The following is an 18937-nucleotide window of genomic DNA, read 5'->3' on the forward strand; positions in this document are numbered from 1 at the left end:
CGAGAGGAAGGGAAGGCTCAGCAACCAATCTACTTTGTAAGCAGGGCGTTACAAGGAGCAGAGCTGAGGTATAGCAAATTGGAGAAACTGGCGCTAGCACTCCTAACCTCCTCCCGAAGGCTGAGGCAATACTTCCAGAGCCACCGTGTTGTCGTGAAAACGGACCAAGCAATTCGCCAAGTACTCCAAAAGCCTAATTTGGCAGGAAAGATGATGACTTGGGCCATCGAGCTCTCCCAATATGATTTGCAGTACGAGCCCCGACATGCAATCAAGGCCCAGGCAATGGCAGATTTCCTAGTGGAGGTAACAGGCGATCCCCCAGAGGGAACGGGCACACGGTTGAGGCTCCATATGGACGGGGCCTCCAACCAGATGTCCGGGGGCACCGGGGTCATCTTAGAAAGCCCAGCCGGGGTCGTATACTAGCAATCGACCAAGTTCGAATTCCCCGAATCAAACAACCAAGCGGAATATGAAGCCCTCTTAGGAGGACTGACCCTAGCCCAGGAAGTCGGGGCGACAAGGTTGGAAGTGTGCAGCGACTCACAGGTCGTCACCTCACAAGTGAACGGAAGCTATCAAGCAAGAGACCCGTTGCTGCAAAGGTATTTGGAAAAGGTTAGAGAATTGACCAGGCAATTCCAGGAAGTCACGGTCCAACACATTCCAAGGGAAAAGAACACACGGGCGGACCTCCTATCTAAACTAGCAAGCACAAAACCGGGAGCGGGCAACCGGTCCCTCATCCAGGGCATGGTAAAGGAGCCAACGGTTGCCCTCCATTTGACGGAATCAAGCCCCTCCTGGTTGGACCCATCACAAACTTCCTGGAATATGGCAAACTACCTGATGACGAGAAGACAACCAAAGCGTTGAGAAGGGAGGCAGCCAAATATGCAATCATACAAGGACAACTGTTCAGAAAGGAATTTAGCCAACCCCTTTTGAAGTGCTTGCACCCCGACCAGACGGACTACGTACTTAGAGAAGTCCACGAGGGTTGCTACGGCCACCACATCGGAGGCAAAGCCCTAGCAAGGAAGCTCATCCGAGCTGGGTATTACTGGCCATCAATGATGAAAGACTCCAGGGAATTTGTCAGAAAATGCGTCAAGAAGTTCACGGAATTCCTCACCGGCCTGGGGATAAAACAAAAATTTTCCTCAGTTGAACATCCCCAGACGAATGGACAAGTGGAGTCCGCAAACAAAGTCATCCTACTAGGCCTCAAGAAGCGCTTAGACAACAAGAAAGGCGCATGAGCCGACGAGCTCGCTTCGGTCCTCTGGTCCTACCGGACAACCGAGCAAAGCTCCACGGGAGAAACCCCCATTCGCCTAACATACGGGGTCGACACGGTGATACCTGTGGAAATCGGCGAACCGAGTCCACGACTTCTTCACGCAGGAGTAGACGAAGCAGTGGAAAAAGACCTGGTGGACGAGACCAGAGAGATGGCCCACTTGTCAGAAACAGCACTGAAACAAAGAATAGCTCTGCGCTACAATACTAAAGTCCTCAGGAGGGAATTTGAGGAAAGAGACCTCGTCCTGCGACGCAACGACGTCGGTTTACCGATCCCAAGAGAAGGAAAGCTGGTGGCAAAATGGGAAGGTCCCTACAGGATCAAAGAAGTGCTCGGCAAAGGTGCCTACAAGCTGGAGAGACTCGACGGCAAAGGAATTCCAAGAACATGGAATGTAGGTAACCTAAGGAGATTCTATTCGTAGCTTGGGCACACAGGCCAAGCGGCCTGACGAGCCAATAGATGCTTACTCTATTTACGTGTTAATTCTTAGCTATTTATCTTTATCAAGTACCTGCCATGTTCACGAATTTGTCTGGCTAACGACTAATTTTTACTTGTTTAAATTCTTTTATCTACTATTCTCCAATACGTATTCCACACAATCGCGTTCCTCAACGGCAACCCGGGACTGATCACCCCGGGAGCCAGTCGGATCATAGCCATGACTAACGGCCGCGATAACACGACCAAGACGGTTCCAACTGTTACCAACATAAACAGCAAAACAGACACAAACAATAAGTCCACACCAGAAAAACAGTAACAAAACATAGGTGCTACTAAATAAACAGAATAAAGGCGATAATAAGGGCCGACCAGGCGACCACTAAAAAGTAGCAAAGGTCTCAACAGTTATAACAAGTATCTTACAAAGCCACACAAAAACACAAAGTTGCAAGAGCTCATTTTCGAGGCATATCGACAATCTTGCCGTCCTGAATCGTCTTGAAAACCCCAATCGCGGAGGTGTCAAAATCGGGAGCTATGATCTTCACCTGAGCGTTGAGAGCCTCCTCAGTCATGAAGATCGCATTCCTTCCCTGTTCCTTAGTCGCCTTATGCTTCCTCTTGAGCTCTTCGACCTCAGCCTGAGCGGCTCTAGCCGACGACACGGCCTGGTCACGCTCCTCCTCCAAGGCCGCCAACCGACCCTGAACGGCATTCATCTGGCTCTCAAGAGTCATCTCCCGCTCGACCAAATGGGACAAGGACTCATCGAAAACTTTCAACTTTTTCTCAGCAGAGGCAGCTTTCTCCTCAGCAGCCTTGAGCTTCTCCCCTGCCTCGGACAGCTGCCCCTGGAGCGACTCGACTTGAACTTTGAAGTCGTTATTGGTCTTGGCAGAAGATTCAAGTCTCCTTCGAAGTGCCTGCATCCCCGACAACTCGAACTCGGCTTTCCGAGCTATCACAGCTCCGTGGAGCAGAGTACGATACATCCACCTCGCCTGGCCCGTCAAATCGGTACCATGGAAGTGGTCCTCCGTGCCAGGGATCAGCTGGGAGTCAAGGAAGATGGCAGCATCAAAATTCTTCTCCATAACGGTAAGGGTTCCTTCTGGGCTGGAGGATGCCCTTCGCCTCTTAGGAGTAGGGATGAACGTCAAATCATCATCCTCCTGACGAGAAGAGGACGAGTGCCCAACGACGGCTGCCTCCTCGAGAACGGGAGAAGTTCGTGCCCCGACTGGATCCTTGACAGACGTCTCGGCATCCCGAGGAGAAGGCACGGCTCGTTTCTCCTCCTCGGTAGGGCCCTCCGACTTTCCGACATCCTCCTCGTCAGCCTTCTCCTCATCGCTATCCTCCAAGAAGGTCTTGACTAAATTTTCGAGTCCGGTCACCAAAGCAGACATTTCCACTATAATAGAGAAACAAATACGTTAGTCGTGAAGTCGGGAAGAGCAAATTAAATAACAAGTAATACAAAAGTACAAGACAAAATAGCTCACAAATATAACTCCTGGCGGACTCCCGTTCGCCCATAAGGAGGTGGGGGTTCACGGGGTTCTTTCCAAAAAGAGCAAACAGCACATCAGCAATCCTCTTATTTACATGGGACATTCCCTTGTAGGTCACCTTAATGAAAGAATTAGACCCCGCCCCGAAGCTCCAATAAGTCGGGATGAGGCGTTCCCCCTCTAACGATAACCAAAAAGGATGGCGACCTTCAACGGGACGAACTTTGAAGAATTTGTCCTTGAACCCATGATAAGAGTCCTCGAACAGGCCAAATATCCTCCGGCCTTGGGCAGACCGGAAGGACAGGAACCCTTTCCTCACCTTCCCTTGTTTGGAGGGGTTGGTAAGGTTGAAGAAGAAGAGGAAGACATCTACTGACACCGGCAGCTCGAGATATTCACAAACCATCTCGAAACAGCGGATAGAAGCCCAGCTGTTCAGATGGAGCTGCGACCGCGACACGGATATCCGATTAAGAAGCGACATCTGAAAATCGGAAAATGGTAGACGAACGCCAACCTGGGTGAACATGGCTTTGTAAAACCAAATCCAGTCGGCGACCCAGGGAGAACGAAAATTAATCTCATACAATCACTCGTTGGGGGCAAGAACGAAGGTCTCATAATTGGCCTCCTCATCTATCCCCCCGCACAGGTACCCGGCTTGCCGAAACTCCGTCAACTCCTCCAGATCCATCTGGTTCGGCGAGTCCTTCACATCTGAGGTCACCCAGGCGTAGGGGTCATAGTTCGCGGCGGAAACAGAAGCCCGGGAGATGACGCGAGGCATACCTACAGTAGGGGTACCACTCCATTAGTCTATAAGGTCGGGAGTCCGAAAAAAACCCAGAAACTATGTCCATCATATTCAACGGTTAAGATCAAGCATGGCCAAAGCTACACCTATTACGCAAGCCACCTAAAAACCTACCCTGGAATGGTACCCCTCCCCTAACACATCTACTTAGCACTAAAAGGTCATCTAGCAACAAAAACCAAACAAGACAGCAAGAACACAGCAAATACAAACAACAAGCGTACAACAACGAGGCAGAAAAGAGAGAGGTCCAAGGATTATCTGAATCTGTTGCGAAAACTAAGAAGGATGAAGGGAAGATGCACGAGGATACTGCAACAACGCTCTGAAATTTTCGAAAGAAGAAGAGGGAGATAGCAGGGAGATGGAAGAAACAGGAGTGTAAAGGGGAAAAAGTTGAGGCAAACTATTTAAAACTGCCACTCAGGAAGCGCGAAAGACTTGGGGGCAAAATAGTATTTGCGCATGGGGTTTTGCAACCCATTATGAGCATTTAATGCTCAACGCAAAGAACGAAGCGACGAACGGTTGCCTCAACAACCAAGAGACATGCGCGTAGGGGGCATGTCCCTTCCACGGGCGGCCGACCTGACGACGATGCATGGAACATGAAGTAACACGCCACTAATAGCTCCCACGACTATTAGTGGCGCGTGGGGGCACTGTTATGACCTGGCCCAAACCCTCCATGGGTCGGCCCGACCCGAGCGCCACCCGACCCGGACGATCAAGGGTGAGGCGCCCCGCAACCGACCCGGACACGCGTCCCAGACAGCTCACTTACAGCTGTGGGAGAACGTCTCGAAAAAAGTGGGTCTGTCCTTGTAGGGCCCACCTCTGACACAGTATATAAGGGGAAGGTTTTACCCTTCTCCCAAGGTACGTCACACATCACTCTCCCCCCCCCCCTTTTCGCCTGCACATTACTGACTAGAGCGTCGGAGTGTCTTTGCAGGTGACACCCCCTCTCTACAAGAAGTGCTCGAGATCCCGCCTACACCAGACCGGCAGTTCACGACGAGGCGAGACCCCATTACCAACCAGTATACCAACCCGATCCGTCCGGTACCCGACCTACCGAACACGATTTTTTTTTGTTTAAAGCAAGTTCGCTGCACCCCCGGCGAACTCTATAAAAATTATAGAGTTGGCTTTACCCAGTGAACTCTCTTCAAATTTTTTGAATCCTACGTTTTTTAATCCATTTTAATCTATTGTCATCATCTCCAAATAGTATATAGATCTACAAACAATATATAGGAGTACACACAAAAATACACAGACAACAAGCATAATTTTTTCAAGAATTTTTTTAATTATAAATTAAAAAAATAAGCCATATTTAATAATGACAACTATTATCATCGTCTTCAGAAATACACAGCTACACCGAGGATATTTAACAAGGATTTTTTTAATTATAAATTGTATTTTATTTTGAAAAAATTTATTTATATTTATTTAAATTTTTTCAAAATAAAATACGACTTATAATTAAAAAATTCTTGTTAAATATAACTTATTCCAGTATATCTGTGTATTTCTGGAGACGATGATAATGTTTTTCATTGTTAAATATGACTTATTTTTTAATTTATAATTAAAATTTTTTTTGAAAAAGCCTGCTTGTTATTTGTATATTTTTGTGTACTCCTATATACTATTTATAGATCTATATACTATTTGGAGATGATAATAATAGATTAAAAATGTGAAATTAAAAAAAAATTTTAAAAAGAGTTCGTCGGAGTAAGATGAACTCTATAATTTTTATAGACTTTGTCAGGGTGTGAAGAACTTGCTTTAAATAAAAAAAAAAATTGTATCTGGCAAATTAAAGTTAAGAAATATGATTTTTTTTTTATGACTGACAAAAATCCACCTAAAACGAGCCAAATTACAAACCCATCAATAGCCCACTCCACTCCCACCCCTTTTTGCCACCCAAAGGAGGAAGAGCATTGACACTAAATTTGGCTTAGACTTCTTCTATAAATCTCTCTTCTCACTGGTTAATGGAGATTTTGTCATCCTAATCCCTCTTAAAAGAGGTATTATAGTTTTTTTCTCTTTGCTAGTATTATGAGTACTCTCTGGGTATGGAAAACAAGTTTTATGTTAGAAAGAAATAAGACTCTTTAAGAAGAGAAAATCCCTAAATTTGTTCGAGTAAAAAAAAAGTTGGGATCTTTTCGAAAATGCTTATCCGATGGTATTTTCTGATTCATCCCTTCATAAAAATTGAATTCGGATGGTTCAGTCAACAAAGAAGGGAGAAGATTTATTACATGTTTTAGTGCTAACCTAGAATATTCTTATGTGAGTTTTGCGGAACTCTAGGGTGTTCTTCGCACTGCGTTCTTCACTCATCAATGATGTTGCGTTCATCAACAAAAGCTTCTCTGCGCTTCTTTCGGCAGCAATCTGAATCTCAATTTCGTACTCTTTCTCATCCCAAACCTTTCCTTTTTCCCATTACTCTCTCTTATACCACTGATATTGATGCCATCAAGGACAGACACCATCTCCTATATTCTATTAGGAATCTCCAAAACCTTGACTCTGCTTTGCATCTCTTTCACAAGATGGTTTCCATGAACCCTTTGCCATCTGTGAAGGACTTTACCTTTTTGTTTAGCTCTATTGTTAAGATGAAGCATTACACAGCTGCCATTTCGGTAATCAAATACTTGTTCTCCTTAGGACTCAAATCTGATATCTATATACTCAATATTGTTGTCAATTGTCTGTGCCGTTTGAATCACACTCCCTTTGCTTTCTCTGCGGTGGGGATGATGTTCAAATTCGGGTTGGAGCCCGATGTGGTCACATTTAACACCATTGTTAATGGTCTTTGTATTGAAGGCAATGTGGTTTATGCTATTTGGTTTGTTGATCACATGGATAACTTGGGATATCAACCCAACGGCCACACATTTGGAGCAATTATAAATGGATTGTGCAAGATGGGCAACATCCCTGCTGCCATTGCCATTCTAAGGAACACGGAAACAGGAAAGTGCAAACAAAGTGTTGATGTTGCGGGTTATACCGCAATTGTGGATAGTCTTTGCAAGGATGGGCTGCTATCTGAGGCTTTGAGTCTATTCTCCGAAATGACAACGAAAGGTCTTCAACCCGATACTATCACTTACAATTGCTTGATTCATGGACTATGTACTTTCAGCATATGGCAGGAGGCTGCGTCTTTACTGAGCGAGAGGAAACAAAAGGGAATTATGCCGGATACGCATACTTTTAATATTTTAATGGATGCAGGGAAAGATTTCAAGTGCTAGAGCCATACTCGGTCAAATGGTTCGAATGGGAGAGGAGCCTACTGTTGTCACCTATAACTCAATGATTGCTGGTTATTGTTCCCAAAATCAAATGGAGGAGGCCATGAAAGTATTTGATTTGATGGTACACAAGGGATGCCTACCAGACGTCAACACTTATACTTCATTAATCCATGGATGGTGCAAGATCAAAAGGATTTATAAGGCTATTTATCTCTTGGATGAAATGATCAATAATGGTTTAAATCTGGACGTTGTGACTTGGAATACTCTTATCTATGGATTTTGCAAAGTGGGTAAACCATTAACTGCTAAAGAATTGTTTTTTACAATGCACAAATTTGGTCAATATCCTAATCTATTCAGCTGTGCCATTATATTGGATGGCCTATTCAAATGTCATTTGTTTTCTGATGCAATATCATTATTGAGAGAAATGGAGAAGAATAATTTGGATCTTAATATTGTAACTTACAGTGTGGTGCTCCGTGGGATGTGCCATGCCGGAAAACTAAATGATGCACTAGAACTCTTCTCTTGTCTGCCAGCAAAAGTCTTGAAACCTGATGTATATACTTATACAATAATGATCCAAGGTCTATGTGGGGAAGGACTCCTGATTGATGCTGAAGAGATGCTGATGAACATGGAAGAGCATGACTGCTTGCCAGATAGCTGCACATATAACGTCTTCATCCAAGGATTACTACGAAGAAATCATCCAAGGATTACTACGAAGAAATGCTGTTCTGAAGTCAATAAAATATTTCCAGATTATGAAAGACAAAGGTTTTGCAGCAGATGCTAGAACCATGGAATTGCTTGTAGGTTGCCTCTCTACGCACAAAGGAGAGAATCATTTTCAAAAATTTGTGCAGAAAATTGTTTGAATATATCAAGATAACCTAAAATTGTTTAAATATATCAATATAACCTCTTAGTTCTTTATTTGAATTGAGAATTTGATGTTGTGTAGAAATTGATACTTCCATGCTGCTTTTTGTTTTCAAATTAGACCCAGTAAGAATCTCCTTCTTGAGAAAGGTTATGCAATTCTAGTCATCTACTAAAATAAATCTCATTTTGGACATCAAATAATAATAATAATAATAATAATAATAATAATAATATATAACAAAACCAACATATTATAAATAAAATTGTAAATATAATAATAAAATAATAATATTATAGTATATTGTGCGATTTGGATTGATTAGATCCATTTTGAAAAGTTGATCTGAATTTCAATCCATTTCTTACGTTTTGCAAAAATAGAATAAAATCAAATCTAAATTAATGCAGTTTCAGTTTTTTGTTTGGATTAAATTAGATGAGTGATTTAATTTAAATCGATTTAAATTTGAACACTAAAAAAAATATTTTTGTCTAAAAAACACACAAACAGACACAAAAAAGTATTCTCATTGATATCATATGTTTTTGTGCTACCCAAGTTTTAATCTAATTTTTAATATTTCTTGAACATAAATATTTGGCCAAGTTCAATTAGGCATAATAACTACTTTGTTTCCATTTGTAAAACAAATAATAAATGTAACCACTTATTTATGCTAATGTTATTTTGTAGTTTTCTTCTAATTGCAAGAATATATTTTCTTTGCAAAAGAGCTTTTCAGGGGATATTAAAAATATTAAAAACAATATATTGTTATTCATATATACATAAAAATATCAAAATAATACTAAAAAGAGAAATAAAATTGTATTTATATTTGTAACAACTAAAAGTTCAAAAATTAAAAGAGTATAATATATCAATTATGGTATCACGCAATTAATTTATTCATTTAAATATAGTTTAAAATAAATACAAACATGTTAACAAAGATTACTTTTTAAGCACATATTAAATATATTATGAAATTATATAATGATTTCACAATATTTATGTTCCTATAAAAATATAATTGATACAATAAAATAATTATTTAAAATTTAATTCAAATTATAATATTCTCGATTTAAATAATATTTTAAGTAACCTCTTAGACTAAATTTAGCTTAGACTTGTTCCATAAACCTCTCTTTCATTTGTTGATGGAGATTTTGACCTCCTAATCCCTTTTAAAAGCGGTGTCGTGGACTCTTCTCTTTGCTAGAATTATGAGTACTCTTTGTTGATGGAAACAAGATTTAGAATTTGTTCGGACACCATTAAATAATAAAAAAGAGAATTTTTTTAATAATTTTTTTTAATTTTTTATTATGTTTAATAAATTTTTAATAATAAAAGTAAAAACACTAAAAAAATTATTTTTTTTAAAAATTATAATTTATATCTTTTTTTAAAAGATTTTTTTTAAAAAAAAATATTTTCATATAATAAATAAACAAAAAATGTCACCAAAAAGTTAAAAAGTTACAAAAAAAAAAACAAAAAAATACTTTTTTTTTTATCAAAGATAAGAAACTCGAACCCGCAACCTCTTAATTGAGTATGAAGAGATTATGTCATTTAAACTATAACTCATTGACAATAAAAAAGTATTTTTATCTTATTTTATTTAAACATAATTAATAAATAAAAAAAAATTTGTATAAAATATCCAAACATAAAATTATTTGTATTTTTATAAAAAAATTTAAAAAAAATATTATTTAAAAAAATCTTTTTCGGCCAAGCGCTTAGCCGGATCTGAATTTGCTCGAGTAAAAAAAAAGTTGGGACCTTTGAGAAAATTCCTATTCGATGTGGTATTCTCTGATTCATGCTTCATAAAAATTCAATTCGAATGGTTCGGTCAACAAAAAAGGGAGAAGATTTAGTGCTAACCTAAGATATTGCTGTGAGTTTTGCGGATGTATGGTTGCGTTTGTTTCTAAGAACAAGATAAAATAAGCATTGAGAATAAAATATAAAGAATAGATTTATCCTGTTTAGTAATAAATTAGAACAAATTATAAAAATTTAATTTATTTTTATTTTTTTTATTAAAAAATTTGAGATAAAAAATATAATTATAAAAAATTAATAAGAATAATAATAAAAAAATAAGTTATGTTCTTTGTCAATATTTTCGTGTCCTTTCTGTCAGGATGAATACAAAATACATTAATTCAGTGTTTCTGAATACATTGTCTCTGTTCATATCTCCTCTGACAAACATGATTTTATGTTTTCGTGTCCCTATCTCTATAAACAAACGTAGCCTATAAGATCATAGGATGTTCTTCTCGGCTTGGATCTGATACACAATCTAGGCTCTGCAAATGTGAAGATTGAAGTGGATTCAGTGGTGGCTGTCAAGCTATGCTCACAAGACTCGAATGAATTTCATACCCTTGCGGCGAGTGTGGTTGCTGCATTCTTCACTCATCAATCATGTTGCGTTCATCAACAAAAGCTTCTCTGATATCTATACACTCAACATTTCGTTAATCAAACACTTGTTCTCCTTACGACTCAAATTTGATATCTATACACTCAATATTGTTGTCAATTGTCTGTGCCGTCTGAATCACACTCCCTTTGCCTTCTCTGTGGTAGGGATGATGTTCAAAATTGGCTTGGAGCCGATGTAGTCACATTTAACAGGAGTTAAACCCCAAAATGGTTCCTGAGATTAGCGTTATGCACTAAAATCGTTCCTGAGATTCTAATTGCATCAATTACGTCCCTGAGATTGAAAAAAATGCACCATATTAGTCCCTGACCCATTTTCCATTAGCGACGTGATGACATGGTATGATGACGTGGACTGTAAGTGACACATGTCACTTCATGATTTGGCCACATGTAATGGTATAATGATGTGGTGATCAGTGACACGTGGCATGCTGACGTGAATGGTTGTGCCACGTGTCACAATGTTATTTGGCCATGTGTTCGTTTGTGTCACGTGTCGCAACAGTATTTGTCCACGTGTCATCCATTATATCGTCACTCTATATGCACCAAATTAGTCCCTCACTTTGCATTAAGTGACTCATTTTAATCCCTGGAATTGAATGTCGTGCACCAAACTAGTCCATTCACCAATTTTTTCTCATTTTTTTTAAATTTAAAATTTTAATATCTTGGATATTCAATTCTATTTTTTCATATATCGTTTAAATACAAGTGCTTTCATAAAAATTTTTAAGATTTTTGTTTTAATTATATAATTTTTTTAATAATTTAACATTAGTAAATTTTGTAATATATAAGTATGTTATTATAAAAAAATAATTATATGATTAATTAGACACATTTTTTTCATAAAAAAACATATTTTTAACAAGAAATTAATAATTAAAATAAACATTTTTTTTCTTATGAAATACACGTTTTCGTTATGTGTAAATGAGTTAGATTGAAGGCACTTCAAGCACCCTTACTACCATCTTTGACTTCTGCAATTTAGACGAAAGAGGCCGGAGATGGTAATGAGGGAAGCTTGAAATGCCTTCACGTCAACTCCAAGACGGCGGTTATTAGGGGTATCCGCAAGAAAAAAAATATTTTATAAAAGTACTGAAAGAGGTCGGAGATGGTAGTGAAGGTGCTTGAAAAACCTTCACGTCAACTCCAAATCGGCGGTTAGGGTATTCGCAAGAGGAAAAATATTTTATAAAAACGCTTTTATTTGAAGAACATGTGAAAAAATAGAATTGAAATTAATGCATTAAAAAATATTGAGAATTTTGAATAAAAAAAATGAGAAAAAACTGGTGAAGGGACTAGTTTGGTGCACGACATTTAATTTCAGGGACTAAAATGAGTCACTTAATGCAAAGTCAGGGACTAATTTAGTGCATATAGAATGATGACATAATGGATGACACGTGGACGAATACTGTTGCGACACATAGCACAGACGGACACGTGGCCAAATAACATTGTGACACGTAGCACAACCATCCACATCAGCATGCCACGTGTCACTGGTCACCACATCATCATACCATTACACGTGGCTAAATCATGAAGTGACACGTGTCACTTATAGTCCACGTCATCATGTCATGTCATCACGTCGTTAATGAAAAATGGATCAGGGACTAATATGGTGTATTTTTTTCAATCTCAGGGACGTAATTAGTGCAATTGGAATTTCAGGGACGATTTTAGTGCATAACGTCAATTTCAGGAACCATTTTGGAGTTTAACTCCATTTAACAGCATTGTTAATGGTCTTTGTATTGAAGGCACTGTGGATTATGCTACTTGGTTTCTTGACCACATGGATTACATGGGATATCAACCCAACGGCCACAAGAACGGAGCAATTATAAATGGATTGTGCAAGATGGAAACTCATATTTATACATTTTTTGGTGTGTTTCCAAGCTCCTCTTGAATACTTTACATATTTACTCGTATAAAGAAACTGGACATCTATTTAGCATAGATTCTCTCAATGTTATAACATACTCTTGAGGAACCAAGTACTCCTCTTCATAAATAAACATATAAAAGAAGAAATAGAGTATTTTTTTTTGTGCATCACTGAGGATGATTGCAATTTGTAAAGTCAGCTATCACCATATCTTTTTTTCTATTCAAATAAAAAGGAGAGGCAAAGGAAGTATACCAACTGCCCAAGATGCTACCCAAGCTTTATATAAATCCCACCATTCTTAAAACACAAATATCGAAGTTTTCTGCTGATCGGAGGTGAACTTCATGCTTGACTATCTCCCTCTCAATACTTCTCACCGCAATCCACGCAGCGAATATTCATAATCTAACAAAACAACGACACAGCAAACGACATTTCATTATTCCAAGCTTCATTCTCACGCAAAAAATAATGTCTGTGAATAAACCAATGTGAAGACACACTTAGAAACATCATAAATTCATAATTTACAACTCAAAACATTCATTCAAAGTTGAACAATTAATTGAAATAAGGTAAAGACAATACAAATTGATGTGCAACATTGTCAATCACTTTAACTCCAAACAAACTTTTAGTAACAGAAACCCAAACTCAAAACCAGCATCCAAATTTACAGAGAAAAACAACAGCTCTCATAAACCCATAAACCCGATCAAAAATACCAGTACCAACAACACAACAGACTAATAAGAGCCAGAAATTAAGAACAATTAGCAACAATAAATAATCACCATAAACCTTAAATTCAATAAATCTATCAACAAAAATTCAAAAACACTAAAACAGTAGATTCAAAAATTAAAATAACACTAAAACAGCAGCACCAACATAACAAATCTAATTTTAGCAGTAATTTCAACAACACAAAATCAACGATCAACAGAGCATTCAAAACAGATCAACAGGGCAAAAATGGAAAAAGTGAAAATGTGTGTAAGTGCCACTAACCTTCGACGGAGAGCAGGACGACAAAGAGACGACAGCGAGCGACGAGATGACAGCAACCAGCTCGAAGCCTCGAATAGAGAAGCCACCAATGGATGGACAACGTGCCGAGCTAGAACAAAGTCCGAGTTTGAGACAGGTGGAATGAGGAAGCTGAGAGCCGCCGACAACCACGGATGGCGGAACCGAGCAGAAAAAGCTAGGGTTTGGTTTAGGTTTTGTTTCTTCAAACTTCAGAGAGAATAAGGTCTTTGCATAGTTATAAGAATTGGACCGAATCAGTCCGACCAAAAAATCGGCAAATCAAAATCCTAATCAATCCGGTCTAATTCTCAAACTGTTAAAAGTTTAGAACCGGTCGAAGTCAGTAAGAAACGAATAAAACTGGTGAAAACCATCCAAAACCAGTAATAATCAGTAATAAGTTGGTTCAATCGAATTATTTCAAAAAAAATTCTAAAATATGGTTCAAATATGAATCTTCTTTGTGCTTACATATTCTCTTTGCCGCAAAACTATATTGTTTTTGTTCTTTATTATTTTAAATGCTAATTATTAATTATATAATAAAAATGTACAATAATTTTTTTAATTATTATTTTAAATTTATACTCACTTATATGTAAATTAATTATATGTTTTATTATTCATAATTATTAATATAAATGTAATTAAATATGTATAATAAAAAATATCAAATATTTTTATTAATTATAATATAATTATTTTTTATAATTATATAATATTTATTAATATTTTTTTCAACAAAAATATATAATAAATAATAATATAATAAATATAAATTAATTAATTGATTATTAAAATAAAAATATTTATTTTAATAAAAAAATAAAATTAAAAAACTTTAATTATAATAAAATACTAAAATTTTATATATTTATTTAATAATAATTATGTTATAACTTATTTATTATAATTTGTTAAAATTTAATTATTTTTAAAATATTGATAAAGATATATATATTTTTTAAATTTTAATTTTATATTTTAAATTATTTTTTATTTTTTATTTATGTAAAATCGATTTTAGTAATTTAACTAATAACTCATCGATTATTAGTTCAGTTCTAATAACTACAAGCTTTGCATTCTTTGCTTTCACGAAGGAGGGGTGAGTTCGGGGGAAGGTGGTGTGTGGTGTGTGGTGTGTGGTGTGTCACGCGTAAGGGGTTTTCCTTTTTTTTAAAAAAAGAAAAAAAAAAAAAGCAAAATTGCGTCGTTTTTAAAGAACCGGCCGTCAGCGGTTTTCAGATTTGCAGTTTTGGCATCGGACCGGATCGTTTTTATTGTCGGTTCCCGTTTGAACCATTACTCTTCACCGATCACTGCCGCAATCCCCATCCATATCAGATATCACCACCTTCATCGCCATGAATTTCATACCCTTGCGGCGAGCGTAGCTGCTGTGCTCACTCATCAATGATGTTGCGTTCATCAACAAAAGCGTCTCTGCGCTTCTTTCGGCAGCAATCTCAATTTGGTACTCTTTCTCATCCCAAACCCTTCCTTTTTCCCACTGATACTGATGTCATCAAGGACAGATATCATCTCGTAAAATCTATTAGGAATCTCCAAAACCTTGACTCTGCTTTGCATCTCTTTCACAAGATGGTTTCCATGAACCCTTTGCCATCTGTGAAGGACTTTAACTTATTGTTTAGCTCCATTGTTAAGATGAAGCATTACACAGCTGCCATCTCGTTAATCAAACACTTGTTCTCCTTACGACTCAAATCTAATATCTATACACTCAGTATTGTTGTCAATTGTCTGTGCCGTTTGAATCACACTCCCTTTGCCTTCTCTGTGGTGGGGACGATGTTCAAAATCGGCTTGGAGCCCAATGTGGTCACATTTAGCACCATTGTTAATGGTCTTTGTATTGAAGGCAATGTGGATTATGCTATTTTGTTTGTTGACCACATGGATAACATGGGATATCAACCCGACGGCCACACGATTGGAGCAATTATAAATGGATTGTGCAAGATGGGCGACACCCCTGCTGCCATTGCCATTCTAAGGAAGACGGAAACAAGAAACTGCAAAGCAAGGGTTACTGTTGCCAGTTATACCACAATTGTGGATAGTCTTTGCAAGGATGGGATGGTATCCGAGGCTTTGAGTCTATTCTCGGAAATGACAACAAAAGGTCTTCAACCCGATACTATCACTTACAATCGCTTGATTCAAGGACTGTGTACTTTCAGCAGATGGCAGGAGGCTGCGTCTTTACTCAGCGAGAGGAAACAAAAGGGAATTATGCCGGATACGCATACTTTTAATATTTTAGTGGATGCTCTTTGTAAAGAGGGAAAGATTTCAAGTGCTAGAGCCATACTTGGTCAAATGGTTCGAATGGGAGAGGAGCCTGATGTTGTCACCTATAACTCAATGATTGCTGGTTTTTGTTTCCAAAGTCAAATGGAGGAGGCCATGAAAGTATTTGATTTGATGGTTCACAAGGGATGCGTACCAAACGTCTGCACTTATACTTCATTAATCCATGGGTGGTGCAAGATCAAAAGCATTGATAAGGCTATTTATCTATTGGATGAAATGGTCCATAAAGGTTTAAATCTGAATGTTGTGACTTGGAATACTCTTATCCATGGATTTTGCAAAGTGGGTAAACCGTTAGCTGCTAAAGAATTGTTTTTTACAATGCACAAATTTGGTCAATATCCTGATCTATCGAGCTGTGCCATAATATTGGATGGCCTATTCAAATGTCATTTGTTTTCTGATGCAATATCATTATTTAGTGAAATGGAGAAGAATAATTTGGATCTTGATATTGAAACTTACAATGTGGTGCTCTGTGGGATGTGCCATGCTGGAAAACTAAATGATGCACGAGAACTCTTCTCTTGTCTGCCAGCAAAAGGCTTGAAACCTGATCTATATACATATACAATCATGATCCAAGGTCTATGTAGGGAAGGACTTCTGATTGATGCTGAAGAGTTACTGATGCATATGGAAGTGGATGGCTGCTTGCCTAATTCCTGCACATATAATGTATTGGTTCAAGGATTACTGAGAAGAAATGATGTTTCGAAGTCAGTAAAATATCTTCGGATTATGAAAGAAAAAGGTTATGCAGCAGATGCTAGAACCATGGAATTGCTTGTAGATTACCTCTCTACGCACAAAGGAGAGAATGCTTTTCAAGAACTTGTGCGGAAAATTGTTTGAACATATCAATATAACCTCTTAGTTCTTTAAAATTATACATTTTTCAAAAAAAGAAAAGTCATTGAAAGAAAAAAAAAATCTTCTAGCAGTGTGTCCTGATTGCTCTGTACTAAATGCTTACAAAATTGTATGGCAAGAACTAAAATTAGCACATTAAAGTTTAAAGATTCATTTAAAATTGTATTTGTCATCTAATTCTACACTTAAATAGTAACATTTTATCTTGTTCTCTTTCAGCCTTCATACTAATGCTTCATACAAGAAATTTGTCATGCCATTTTCACTATGCAATGTAATAACAAAATGTTCTATAAGAAATAAAACTCTCTGTACTAAAACTACATAACTTGGACTGATCAAAGTGGTTTTCCATCAAAAGTATCATACGTTCCTCTACTTTCTTAAGTCATGAAGAAGGCTGCTCGTTCTTAAGATTGATGTTCTAGTGTAGAAACTGATACTTCCATGCTGCTTTTTTTTTCAAATTGGCCACAGCAGAATAAGAAAGTTATGCATTACGGAATTCTAGTCATCTACTTCGTTTTAAGCTTCATTCATGGGAATTTTTAAGAATATTTGTATATAATATAGTATTTAGTAATATATTTTTAAAATTAGATTAAATAATTTTATGTGAAAATATTATATTAAATAATTTAAAATTACTTTATATTTAATTAAATTCACAATTTGTTTGTTCACCAAAAAAAAATTCACAATTTGTTTACATTAATATAATAAAATTTTTCCATCAAATACCAAATTCGTAATTTTTATAAACAACAATTAATTAATAACTAATTTTTTACGATGTATACAGATACGGGATACGACATGACACAGGATACGCAGACACGTAAATTTAAAATTCTTATAAGATATAGGAGTATTTATTAAATAAATTGTAATGGTATTTTGATATTTTATTCATATTAAAATATAAATTAATTTTTTAATTATATAAAGTATTTAAAATAATTTTGTTTTAATAATTAATAATATATACTATTTCTGAACTCATTTCAAGAATATATATTAAGAATAAGGCTAGACACGTTATCACGTAATGGTATTTAGGTATATCTAAGAGTGTTTAGAGAAAAATTTTTATTTTTTATTAAGATATAATTGGACACAGAAGACACACATATCAGACGAATATCAATGAGTGTGTTGTGTTCGAAATGTGTCTGACACTCGAATACAACAACTCAAAAAAGTGTCCTTCTTAAAGGTGGCAACACTACCCGAATCTGTTTGAGACGGATAATTATCCGCCCTCATACCGGAGCTGATTTTTAACGTGGTGGGTTCTTGTGCGGATCAGAGATGGAGTCGGGTTTAAGTTAAACCCACCCCAATAAATATATATATTTTTAATATATAATAATTAATAATATTATATTATATTTATATTTTAATTTATGTTATGTTTTATATAAATTTTAAAATTTAATTTTATTTATTGGATTTTAATAATTATAGAAGCGGATAAAATAGAAATGAAATAAATACCCGCAAAAATGAATTAAAATTTAATTTTTTACTAATTACGGATGAAAATAAAATAAATTCAATACCAATTATCATAGAACAGAACGTAATCAGAGACAAACACCCGCCCTTCCGGCGGCATTGCCATCCCCTATGACCACTCTTCATAGCTAATTTCTAATTCGGAAAAGCTCTGCATCCATGTATTTTTTACATGGTTGTTAACCAAGTAATTTCCTCTACATGCGTGTCTCCCATCCCTCACTCGTTTGTCATACACGCGCTACATATGACGTGCTGCGACCTAAAGTTTTGCTCAACGTAAACTTTCTATTGCAACGTAAACATCCTCCTCCTCCTCCTTCTTCTTATTGATCAGCTCGCGTACTTCCTTATTGATCTGCATTGCCTTCGTCGCTCTCTGGTCGCGTTCATCTTCTCGTTTTCTTATTTCGATCTGGTTGCATTTATCTTCTTCCTATTCTTCTTCGTTTTCTTCTTCGATCTGCACTTCTGAATCGAAACAATAAATGACTCAACTT

The 18937-nt window shown here is 37.0% G+C and overlaps 1 protein-coding gene and 1 pseudogene across 1 annotated transcript; both read left to right on the forward strand.

Annotated features, from left to right (window-relative positions):
* Positions 1-6313: 6313 nt before the first annotated feature.
* On the forward strand, positions 6314-8344 carry LOC107644652 (uncharacterized; annotated as a pseudogene).
* Positions 8345-14947: 6603 nt separating this feature from the next.
* On the forward strand, positions 14948-17137 carry LOC110262655 (uncharacterized). Its single transcript, XM_088488859.1, has one exon. It carries the CDS (start codon positions 15123-15125, stop codon positions 16899-16901), a length of 1779 nt encoding a protein of 592 aa, XP_088344985.1. The 5' UTR covers positions 14948-15122; the 3' UTR covers positions 16902-17137.
* The last annotated feature ends 1800 nt before the right edge of the window (positions 17138-18937 follow it).

This window comes from Arachis ipaensis, chromosome B5 (genome assembly GCF_059453495.1).
Source record: "Arachis ipaensis isolate K30076 ecotype BB chromosome B5, ASM5945349v1, whole genome shotgun sequence".
In the NCBI taxonomy this organism is placed as follows: domain Eukaryota; kingdom Viridiplantae; phylum Streptophyta; class Magnoliopsida; order Fabales; family Fabaceae; genus Arachis; species Arachis ipaensis.